The sequence below is a fragment of the Pinus tabuliformis genome, chromosome 6, assembly GCF_031772625.1.
Source record: "Pinus tabuliformis cultivar Carrire ecotype Pingquan chromosome 6, CPIR1, whole genome shotgun sequence".
In the NCBI taxonomy this organism is placed as follows: Eukaryota; Viridiplantae; Streptophyta; class Pinopsida; order Pinales; family Pinaceae; genus Pinus; species Pinus tabuliformis.
In genome coordinates, this window is record NC_142292.1 from 1,511,831,995 (window position 1) to 1,511,845,078 (window position 13,084).

Sequence of the window (13,084 nt, forward strand, 5' to 3'; positions counted from 1 at the left end):
TATGTTTTCTTTCTTGTTATCAATAAAATAACTCAATCCAAATAAAAATTCATAAATACTTTAAAAAATTGTAAACTATTTTCTAAACCAAAACTAGTAACATTTTTGAATTACCATAATTCCAATCTTCAAAATAATAAACCACATACAATATTATTTTTACTTTAATTTATAATACAAAAATACTAATATTAATTTAAAAAACAAAAAAAACCATATTTTTTCTTTATTACCTAAAAAAAATACTTAACACATTCAATAAATTAAATTAATTTAAATAAAATTTATTTTCATTTTCATTACAAACATATATCATAAAATCAATATTCTTTTATCCTTTCATTACATAGTGAGTCATCTTTAGTGAGTTTTTTTGGAAGCTTTTCCGGTGGGTTTTTCCGGTCTAATTTCTCTAAAATTTGGTAGGAATTTATTGAAATCATAAGTTTGATGGGTAGCCCCTCCATAATAGAAGTGCCCTAAGGGTTTTTAAGGGTGTTGAATCCATATATATAGTAAAAAAAATCAGTTTAAATATCACAAATCAAAATTTCACCTCAAAAATTTCCACCAAATTCCGACACCACAAAATCCAAAAATCAAACTCAAAACAACTCCTTCTATATATCATAAAATATATATATCATAAAATATAAAATCAACAGAAATATTTGAAGAAATTTTTAACATTTTAATCAACACAAAGTATTTATATATCAAAATTTAAACTCAAATCATAATCATAACAAACATTTCAACTTCCCACTTATCCACATCTCAATAAACTAAATTGATTTTTTATTAGTACTAATGAATGCACCTTTATTAAACTGATATCCTTATTTTAAAGTGAAAATGAAATGCTTCCCTTAAACTCGGACATGTGTCCCACCCGGGGGAGTAAGGCGTACATGCGGAGAGGAAACACCTTGAGTGGGTGGTGGATCCCCCACCATAGAAAAACTACACTCAAAATAAAAATGAGGTCCTATGGTTAAATGGGAAGTCCAGTTATAGCACTGCCCAATATAAAAGAAGAAAAGCTCCACTCAAATTTAGATGAATGTCCTTTGCAAAATTATTATATGGTGAAATGGGATGTCCAATTATGGCACTCCCCAATACACTTTGGATAAAGTTACGTGAATAGAAAGGTAGAGAAGGCATTGATGTGCATCCCTATGAGGCTGCATGAATGGACACATATGTTGGCATAAGTGCACTTTCACATAAAGAGAATCAAAGTGGGGACATGGCTCCCTCAAAGTATTCAACTTCTGTTATTCTCCATTATGCCTCTCTCCACTTGCATCATTTGGGCATGAAAGTGTCAATTCAGGGCAAAGTGGTGGTGGGAGTTCCTAGGGTGGGTAAATATTTTTCACTTGTTTATATGAGTAATAAAGTGGAATAATGGTTGGTTTGAAATTGTTTTTCAATTTTTTTAGATTATTGAAATAGTTAATAATAATAATAGAATTGATAATTATTATAACCATTAAAAATTGAAATAAAATGATTATAATTTTTTATTAAAATATATATATTTTTAATTAATATATTTTTAGTTTTTTTATTTATATATTTAAAATATATTTATAAATAATTATAATAGTAAAACTTGTTATTATAATAAGGAAAAAAATTGTATGAAATGATTATAAAAATTTTATTAAAAAATTTCTTCATTCTTATTTTTATTTTAGTTATAATTTAAAATATTTAATTAAAATTAGAGAAAAATACAATAAAATAATTTTAAAGAATTTATTTAAAAGATTTATCTATCTTTTTATATAAAGAGAAATATCTTCATATTTACAAATATATATCTATAACTAACTATATAATATAATTAAATTTTACAAGTTATAATGAAGAGGATACTAGAAGAATTCAATCATGATAAAAAAGGAGAGAAAAAAATACACTGAAGTAATTAGTTAAGAGGATTTTTGAAGTTAGATGAGATTTTTGAAATTGATTTAGTAATAATTATGTTAGTAAAAAGAGGGAGTTAACGTCTTTTTTATTTAATAAAAGTGTTATTTTGATGAATGAAACAGAAAGAGAGTGAAATATTATATTGATTTTTCTTTTTATGGCTTAATTAAAAGAAATGACAAATAAATAAATAAATAAATACATATATATATTATTAATCTCATTTCTATAATATAATTTAAAAATTACAATGATTAAGGTTGGTGTTATATTCTATATCATGGACTTGATATATTGGTTTTTAAGTTTTTGTAACAATTTACTTTTGTTTATATCATTTTTTTTCAACCAACTTTATTGTTTGCTTATATCATTTTTTTCAACCAACTTTATTGTATCTTTTATTAAATTTATGTAATCTTATTTTTTAATAAATAAATTTGACTTTTTTGTTATTTATTTTTTATTTCCACACAAACACTTATATTCAAACACAAATTCAAACGCAATTTATACTTTATAATATCAAGATTAAAGGAAATACTCCTTATCCTATTCTTCTGATTGAAGCACACCCTTTCCAGGTTGAAATCATGCCTATGCCGCTATGACTAGATATCTTATTTATAAGAAGAAATTAAACAACATGGAATCCAAATGGTTTCATAAAATTGCTTCTAACTCTAGCAAAAAAAAATCCTCACCTTTGGCTCAAGTGAGAATGACGTAAAGATGCATAGTTGTGGCTTCATCATTGAGGGATAAAGGAGGGGATCATCTTGTAGAATAAGGATAACATTAAGAATATTATTACTTCAAAATTTAAGGAGAAATTGTGGGGTGGTAAAGAGTTAGGGAGAAAGAAACTAAGATAATATAAAGAGGTGATTAACCTCAATCTCAAAAATCTAAAGCATCTCTTTGTCTTGACTAATGTTAAGAAGAAAATGAACATTGTCCAAACAAAAACAAATTCCCATGAGCTTCATAGTGAGTTGATCACCATGGCATGAAAGAGTTTGCCGTCTTTGGAACACTAAATGAATTGAAAATAAAAAACACTGAAAGAAGGCCTAATAACCTTAATATAGACAATGGTTGGAAAATCAATAGGGGTTGGATCCCCCTCCTTCCTTCTCAAGGGCTTAAGGTTTTTGGTCCTTGCCTTTCTTTTGGTTTGACTCTTCCTAATTATCTTTATTCTTTTATTAATTATTATTATTATCCTCTTAATCACAATTGTTATTTATTTTTATTTTTATTTTTATTATATTTTTCTAATTTTCTCTATTTATTATGATTTTCATTGAATTTTTTAGTTTTATTATTTTCTCTGTAAAATTATTGATAATTTTCTAAAGTATTAGTTTAATTTAGTATCTTTTTAATTTTAATTTTAATATTTATTTATTTACTACCATTTATTTTTTAATTTTTGGAAATTTGATAATTTATTCATTAATATATATTTAGTCCAATTCCTCTCATGGTTTACTAGTCTAGTTTTCTTTAAAATACTTTAGAGTTATTTGATTTTTATATATTTTTAATGTTTTCGTTAATTTTTATTTCTTGACTTTATTCTATTCTTTTTATATTTGTATTTAATTTTGTTTTTATGATTCTATTGTTATGGTTATGTTTGCTTTTAATAATATAATTCTTTTTAATTCTTATTTTATTATTATTTTTTAGAACAATTAGTTATTTATTTATTTAATTTATATTTTTAAATGTTAGTATAAACAATTTTTTATTAATTTTTAGTCAATATATAAACGTTATATTCTAAACGTTTGAATGATTGTTCTTTATCACTTTCATTATTGATTCTTATGCCTGGATAAGACTCTTATCTTATCTTAGTCTTGATATGAACCTCACTGAATGGTTCAAAAAACGTAGACTGAACACATATAATGTAGTTTCTACCCAAATTTTTCTAATAAAAAAAACCAAATAAACATTTTTCATAAATTATCTATCTTTTGTTATACCAGGAAACGTTTGACCTTTTAAAGTGGCAAAATTACAAAAATATTAAAATTGTTTTATTGAAAAAAATAATATTAATGATTTAAGTAATATACACTATGTAAATGGAGATAAATAACTGAAATCGAGCATGTGAACTCAATATTAAGAGGAGATTGTAAGAAAGTATTTAAAAAAGAGGGAGGAGATTTTAGTATAGTAAAGGACTTCCGAACATTGAATGGGACAAAGTAAAGTGGATGAGAGTAAACACTAATGTCAATGAAATCTCATCATAGTAGTATGGCACTGAGTAAGATTTGGTCCACTCTTCAGTGAAAAGATCCTGAGGGGACAAATAATGGAAACATGAAAGAAGTTGTCCCACCATGAGAGCAATAGATGTGAAGAGAGAATCAAAAGAAAGATAATGGGGCCGTGGGTTTCATGGAAGGCTGTACTTCATAATGAAAGGAAGCTCCTCCACATGTAGTCTGATTGCATAGAATGTCATGTCATTCGGATGTGATATGCAGAGAGAGATGGGGAACAATGTGCAAAAGCTTTGTATACCATCAGGTTTTTGGCCCGAAGCAAATTGAACCCACAAACGCCGCTCCATTCTTTCAATCTTTGTTCATTTGGGTCTCTTCGAATAGCGCTTCTGACAAAACCCAATTGACAGCTTTTTGTTGGTAATCTGGACAAAGTACAGTTCTGGTAATTGGTATCTGGAATGCTGCATCCCATATAGGGGACTCCAAGCTCTGGTAGGATTATTGGGTAGATTCAGATCGAGTTTCTTGGTGCAATTGGGCCATTGCAATTAGGGAACCGTCATTCTAGAGAATGCCAAGGCCAGGACCCAGGCCTTATGAGTGTATCAGGAGAGCATGGCATAGTGACAGCCACCATCCCTTGAGGGGAAGCCTGATACAGGAGATATTCAGGTATTTCTCCTATTCTACTTTGTGCCATCTGATGAATTTTTATGTTCATTATGCACTTTGTATGAGACATTAAACAGAAGCTGATGCTACTGCATTGCATTCTGGACAACTTTTGAAACGAGCACAGGACAACTTTTGAACGAGCACACAACTAAATAGAAGTTAGAGATATGTGCTCTTAAGCAAATGGCGACTCCAAAGCTGTGTGTCTGAATGGGTGTGTCTTTGTATTCCCAATAATGAGCATATATTTATAATAAAAATTTGTGACAAAATCGGAGATGGGAATATTATGGAGTACAAATTTATAATAGAGATTTGTGATAAAATTGTAAATTTAATATAAAATAGATTTTGATTTATTATAGAGCTTAGGATAAACTATCTCCTCGAATAAAATTGCCTGAGAAAGTAGATTTTGCTCTATACCTTATTTTGTACTTGTGGATGTAAGCACGTTTATTTTTTAAATCAAAACCAAGGCTCATAAATTCTCAGAGAAGAAGGTTTCTCGGGTCTGTGTTTTTGATACAAGACGCTTGTCGAAATTTTTAGATTGAAAGAATTTACTGAGGACCATCTGCACTTGTTATATCTTTGTTAGAAAGTTAAAGTAACTCGAGAAGGAGGTCAAGAGAATGCATAGTTCAGTAATTTCCGAAATTATAGTCTAAACAAGAAAACTCCTCCAACACTTAAATTATTACACTTGTCTGAAGTGGTCTTAGGTTTTTTACATTTCCTGACAGACTTTGATTTTTAGTTGACAAAGCCCAGGGTTCAAACTTAACTTTATGCTCAAGGGGCACACTTTATGCTCAAGGGGCACCTGTGTTCTCACCATATCTTGGGAGGTATGCATCTAACACTTGCAAATTTTTGTTTATTACAATCTATTTGTTTACAATTTCACTCGTAATGATCTTGGTGACCCAATGCTTCTTCAAAAGCAAAGAGTAAAGGTTGAATAGCAAATGCCCATTAGACCACCTCCGTATGCCCCTAAAAGAGGGCAATTCCTACCTTTCTAGATGCCATGTTAAAGTGCCTGATGACCCGATTTAAAGAAAAGAAATTAGGTTAACCTGACTATCAAAACCGGTTTTATATATATATGGGTTATTTCGGGTGGTTGGGAGGAATGACTGTTATCTTCCCCACCCAAGTTCAAATTTTCGCTTGTGACATGATGAGCTATAATGCTTTGATAAATATTGTTGTAATGGCTTTATTGTTCTGTGAACTCTTAAGTGAGTATACTTGTGGGCTGGCCTGGTACCAACAACCTCACTCTAGCCCTCAGGCTCAGAGAGAAGCTGATTTCTTACCTTGGAAATATATATATATATATATAAAACAAAGCTCTTAATAGTTTTCAAGTTAATTTATATTAAATTTTTTTATCTATCTTAAGGTCACTGACTATCAATAATGAAAACAGTTTTCAAGTTAATTTATATTAATTTTTTTTTATCTATCTTAAGGTCACTGACTATCAATAATGAAAACTAGCTAAATTGAGTAAAGTTTTAAGTTAACTTCTTATTTTGTACTGAAATAAAATCCGAGCCAATAATTTCTTTAACGTGCCCTGAAAGGTACTTCAAAAAAAAATGCAGAATTGAGATATGTTAAGTATTTTGACACATATTAGTATGGCAGACTGCAGTTGCCAAGGATAAAATATGGCATTAAGATCCAACTTAAATTACCCTAATTTGTCAATGTGGCCCATACTGGAAGACATGGATGAATGTGGATTCTGGAATTATGGTTATTAGGCAGGATGAATATAATAAATTGAAGCCAGAGTACCAAGTTAATCAATTAGAAACGCCTCTCCTACGAGTAGCTTATCACAATGCCAAATATCAGACTTTTAACACCAAGGTGATGGCAGATTTATGTGCATTACTATTGGGGAAGTCATGTTGGAGAATGATATCTCATTTACAAAAGGAAGCAGTAATGGAAGAATATCTTTAGTTCTCAGATTATCTCTTTGCTGTACATTTTCCATCAAAGACATGCTTCTATCGAAAGTGGTTAAGGCCACTGCTTCTACATGAAAAATAACAAGTAGAACAGTCATTTAACATGCTTCCATAGACTCCGGAGTCTGCTTTCGTCATTATAATTGCGTGGATATCCTACTAGACTGCAACAAATCCAGTGGATATACTCTGTAGCAGTGATTATCAGTTTGTGAAAACCTAAGATCTTCCACAAATTACTTCTTCCCTAGTGATGTCCTATGCACGTTATGGATTCATTCCATGAATGATTCGAAAGAGAAAGTGCCTTGTTCAGCTTAAAATAGACAAACATATTTGAAGAGAAGACAATAGTAAATACCAGGTACTACGTCCTGAGCATAAAGAAGGCATGTAGTTCCATCTTGTCGGCTTGTAGAAAGCATGTGTTACAACAACCAGATCTGGAATAAGGGAATAAACAGCTACACAGAATTTGAAATTTGAAAAGACCAGGAAAGCTAAGCAAAGACAATATTTCCAGTCTGTAGATAAGCAGGGGCAAAGACAATCAGAGTGTAAATCTTAAATTTCTATTTAATTCTGTTGTGAGCTGCGTTGCTGCAAATAATCTTTAGACAATACAGGAATATCTTTAATTACCCATTCTATCTGTGTTCCGTTGGTGCTTTTATACTTGAGGCCCAATTATGTTTAGTTTATTCCTCATTTAGATCTCGAATTTCTTTTAGGCTTTCTATTCTCCCATATATACTAGTCAAAACTTCATTCCATGTTGTACGTTTTGATAGCCTTTGACTCAAAGTATTCTGCATACTGTGATGATGAGGGGCTAATAAGATGTTTTTTCGGTCCCCAGGGTTGCACCTTAAGCGGGTAACTACTTCAACAAAAGGAAGTATTCTGGTTTAGTGTGGCTTATCATATTATTTTCTCGTCTTTGGGTTCATTCAAGTTTCAACATTATAGGTTTACATATGAACATGCCTCTCTCATTGAAAAGTGGTGATGCTGTTTGTGATGTGTGAGGTCTTAATCTCTCTTTCAAGGGAGAAACCTGAAAAACATTGTGAAATTTTGAGTTGAGGGTGATCGGAATCTGGATTAGGGGCAAGAAATAGCTCAAAAATCAAGTGCTCGGAATCGTGCGAAACCTGAACGATCGCATCCGTCTCGTCAAAACGATCCCAATGCAACTCGTTTTGTTCAAAATGGAGCTCGTATGAAGAAGTTAGAGCCCGCTAACTGTTTCACCAAACATGCAAAATTAAAAAAAAAAGGTTGATTGGGCATCCGTACAACCCAATCAGCGAGGAGAATATTCCCTAGAATATTCTTTGAAATATTCCCTAGAATATTCCTTGGAATATTCTTGTACAAGTGGATGTGTCATATGTTGACAAGTGGCAACGCTGCATTGGGCAATTGGTGTTGAGTTGGTCTAATCAGAAGGCAACACGTGGCAAGGCCGGAGGCTGCCACATGCCCCTACAGTGGTATATCAAAATTTTGTTGGAGGCGCCGGGGTTCGACCTCCCCTCCACTAGCCGTGCGCCTTACCACTCTACCCACACCATTGGTTCTTAACCCATAAGCTTTCTACGCATATATAAGTTTTTAAATGTTTTGGGTTGGCGGTTAGGGAGGGCCAGCCCGCAGGCCAACCCTCCCCATGTGATCACACCCATTACCACGCGGTTAATGTTACGAAACCGCCGGCGGCTCCAAAGCATGATAGTTTAGCGCATGACATGTGATTGCAGCAACGGTTATGCAAATGGTTTGTGGTTATGGTTAGTTGGACCGACATACAGTTAACATTTAATGCCACCATGCGACATGTGTCCACCCAAAACAGTAAGCTCCAACGGTTAGCAGGAAAACTGTGCGGTATTTGCGTTAACTTTGGATTAGCACTTAACTAATCCGGATTACCGCTAATTAACCCAACTTAAATCTAATTAACTCTGAGTTTAATTCGGTAAGATTTATGGCGGAGCCACCAAATTTGGGCCTGCCACCAAACTTGGTGGACTTAATTGGAGTCTTTCCAATTTTAGCAGAGGTTTTCTAGGTCAAACTGGAGAAAGCCATAGATTGCTCAATTTTCGACCAATTTTGAAAAATGAATAGTCATTCCTAGATGATTTCGACATTCTGAACTCATTGGTGCAGGTTTTAGGAGCAATGGGATACTTCTGTATGTGATTTTTCCACATTGAAGTTTTATGAAGCCTAGGGCCACCAGGGAGGAGGTCATGCCCAGAACAGCTATGGTCCATTTGCAGAGTTTAGAGAGTCAACTTAGGGGTTTTGGGATGCTCTGAGTCCATTGAAGCAGATTTCAGGAGCCTCAGGAGCCATTGCAAACTGTATTTTTTGTGTTTTTGAGAAAATACAGAAGCCCAAGCCATGGAAGCTGGACCAAGGAGATATGGCCCAGGAGGGGTGAACTCCTTTATGAAAACCTTGTGTTGAGTGTTTTTCTTGATGGTTTGCTATTCATTTGCTTGTTGCGGTTCAACACTTTACTCTCATGATATTCTGCTGGTGATTTCACATAAAATTTACCTGTTTCCAATCACAAACAGCTTAATAGAACCCTGCACATGAAGCAATAGACAAGCATGTGTTTTTAAATCTGTAAATGAAATTAGCACAACAAAACTAACATTCAACTACAGATCAAGTTGGTATCAGAGCAAAGGTTTATTTGCTTGATTGCTTGAGATTTGTGCAAGGAGAATTAACAGTGTGCAAGTTTATGTGATGGCAGCTTCAACAAGTGATGTCTCTAATCTCTCTTCCTTAGCAAGATTCTTTGATGAAGAGATGTTGCAGGAGTTTTTCATCATGAGAGATATGGTGCAAGAGATGATTGAAGATAGGAAGGAGAACACTATACTTCAAGAGGAGTTGATGGCCATGAAGGAGGAGAAGCAAGAGCTTCTTGAAAAGATGCATGAGATGGAGATTTTACTCCATGATGCCAAGGAAACCCTAACCAAGTATATGCATGAACATGAGGTATGCAATTCAAGTTTATCTTCAGTTTCCTCTCAAAATGAATGTTTTGGTGCTTTTGAAAGGCATACTAGAGGAATAGGGTCCAAATTGTTGATGAAAATGGGCTATGAAGGTAAAGGGTTAGGCACACATGCACAAGGCATAGTTGAGCCAATTGTTGTTGAGGAAAGGCCTAGGTATTTGGGTCTTGGTTATGCAACATGATGGAGAATGCTCCAATGCCAAGGAGGCACATGAAAGTGTTCCAAGAGGGAATTTCATTACATGTTCATACCCTCAAACTTGTGAAGTTTGTGTTCATGAGGACTGCAAATGCTTTATACCCACTTTGCAAGAAAATGCTCATAAGCATGCAAACAATGGTTTCAATGAACAAGAGGATGTTGAAATCTCTAAGGTTATAAACACCATTGTTGGTATTTCGAAGAGAGCCACTACCTCGTCAAATTCACCTCCTTAAGAAGGCGACAAAGGTGAAAGTGCAAGGTATAAATCTGCCTTTAATCAAGTTTCTTTTGATTATGACAAACATGGTAAATCTTCACATAAGAAATGCAGAGAATTTAAATGTTCTTTTTGTGGTTTGAATAACCATAAAGTTTCAAGATGTTGGAAGAAAATGGCCACATACAAGAAACTTTCAAAGCAAAAGCGACAGAAAACTAGAGGACCATTGGATAATGGAAACCATGTTGTAAAGAAGATGCAATCGTTTTGCACTCATTTCCATAAGCAAGGTCATCTCATAGACAAATGTTGGACCTTGTATCCAACAACTCATCCACGACATTTGAAGAAGGTTTAGAGAGACTTTGACAAAGATGAAAAATAGGATTCCATAATTGATGTGGGTCAAGATGATTCACAGGATGATGTGCAGCTGCAAGAATCACCAATGAAATGGTTTGGTAAGAGGTGGTTTGATTTCTTATCCAAATAAGGCTTACATTACTTTTGTTGACAAATGCAATTCTTGGCCTTAAAAATGCATTTCTTTGCCTTATGAATGCATTACTTATCTGTTGAAAGTATGCTGCAACTTGTATGATGCAAGATGTTGAAAGTGGAGTTCTGTTTGACTCACTTTAATGCAGAAAAGAAGGCAATTTGTGGTTACAAGTTTGTATGTGAATGCATTTCTTTTGAAAGCATTCTTGTTGTTGCATATATTTGCCAAGAAGGTGTGTGAAAGTTGGGTATGTTACTCACTTCATTTGCAGCAAATTAGTCATTCTTGTTGTTGCATATATTCTCCAAGGTGTGTGAAAGTTGGGTATGTTACTCACTTCATTTGCAACAAATTAGTCATTCTTGATGTTGCATATATTCGCCAAGAAGGTGTGTGAAAGTGGGGTATGTTACTCACTTCATTTGCAACAAATTTGTCAATTCAGCTCTTTATGTACCCATAAATGTTTTTTGGCTTATTGTACTTGTGTTTGTACTTGTGAGAGAGTTGAAGAATTGTACACATACATGAGAGTTTGTGTGTGTGAACAATGAAACTAGCAACATGCATGAGTGATTGACTTGTATCGGTCGATTGCTTTGTTAACATGTATGATTGACAACTTGAGAATTTTCATTGTATTTGGATACATGCATGAGTGTCTACTTGTGTTGATTGTTGTCACATGTATGTCATATTGACTTGGAAGAGTTGATTTTATCTCCAAAGATGAAAGGGAGATGTTGACGGATTGTTGCATGAGATGTGAAATTCTTGTTGTTTATGCAAAGAATCGTCAAGTTGTTATACGTGCATTTACTTGACTTGAAAGTCAGTGGTTTGATGTTAAAATTGGCAACTAGGGCCAAACTCCATGTGGGTCATCTTATTTATGACAGTTGATATTTTTCTTGGATCCCTCTCATTGAGAGGTGTAGGATTGATCTAAAGATCATCCGATTCGATAAGTATTCATGGAGTTATGAATTTATTTGTGTTATAAGACAATTCGTCAAGGTCGGCCAGCAACCAAATAAACCCCACATGTGCTCAACATTTTAGTATAAAAGGAGATGACTTGAGAGTCATTTCTCACACACACTTCTATCTTGATTTCTCTCTCCACTTGTCTTGGGTTAGTGGAAGAGAAATCTAGGAGTGGAAGCCCTAGATGTATGGAGGAAAAGAGGTAGCCGTAGATGCAGATGGAAGGCAACCCTAGACACAGATGGAAGACAACCCTAGACGCAGACTAAAGGGTGCCCTAATGCAGACCTAAAGGCTGCCCTAAATGCTAGTCTAATCCAGCCCTAAACGCTGATCTAATTCAGCCCTAATGCAGTCAATTTTATGGGCTGCAGTGAGGGTTTGCTGTAGGTGACAGCGTGGTAAGGGCTGTTCGAAGTGCATAATGCTGGGTAGATTAGGCCGAGGAACAGCTGTGTGTACAGCGGAGTTATAGCCGCAATATAAGAGGTCAAAGGAACGACGTGGACGCTGCCCTAGACAACGTAAAGGGGCTGAAGGGACAGCGTGACCTTAGCCGCAATTTGAAGGACCAGAAGGACAACGTGGAGGCTGCCCTAGACAACGTGAAGGAGCTGAAGAGACAACGTGGCCTTAACCGCAGTTAAACAAGGCCTAAAGAAATAGCGTAGGTATGGAGGGTTATTCCCTTGCTTAACCGTAGTCTTTAGAAGGCTGCCTTGCTGATTTGTATGGAAGATAAGGGCTGTAGGGTGATGCCCTATCCAGTGATGTAGTGTAGTAGTGCAACGTGGTGAAACAACACATGGTAGCAAGGGTACATGGTGCTGCTCAACAAGCAAGGCAACTAGTACAACAGTGCTAAGGTTACATGGTGCTGCAAACTAGTGCAACAAAGTAAATAGACAGTTGGGCTACATGGTGCTGCCAAGATGCATGGACAAGCAGGCTACATAGTGCTGCAAAGTCACATAGGACAACAACAAGGTATAGCAACTATGTTGGGACAACAACTGTGATGGGACAACCCTATGACATAGGACAACAGACATTGTACAACAGTTGTGATATGACATGGCAACAAAGTGGGACAACAACTGTGACATGACAACAACAAGCATGGACAACAACAAGCATGGTGCAGCATGGCAAGTTTGGACAGCATGGGCATGGTGCTGCAAGCACATGAGACATGCAGTATGACAACATGATTCAACCATGGCACATGGGACTGCAGTGCAGCATTGGGTACAATAGTC

General features: G+C 34.5%; 1 protein-coding gene across 3 annotated transcripts in view; it reads left to right on the forward strand.

The window, feature by feature from the left end:
- The first annotated feature begins 4,213 nt into the window (after nt 1-4,213).
- Nucleotides 4,214-13,084, forward strand: part of LOC149264404 (uncharacterized) — a 33,795-nt gene continuing 24,924 nt past the window's right edge. Inside the window, exons 1-2 of one of the 3 annotated variants that reach the window (XM_089428110.1) lie at nt 4,214-4,868; nt 4,996-5,085. Coding sequence is in view for 1 of the 3 variants with exons in the window: in XM_089428103.1 (XP_089284229.1) it covers nt 4,768-4,868 (101 nt within the window). In the remaining 2 variants the exon portion in view is untranslated. Of the gene's footprint in view, nt 4,869-4,995; nt 5,086-5,631; nt 5,723-13,084 lie in introns of all 3 variants that reach the window. The other 2 variants (XM_089428107.1, XM_089428103.1) reach the window with 2 other exon arrangements.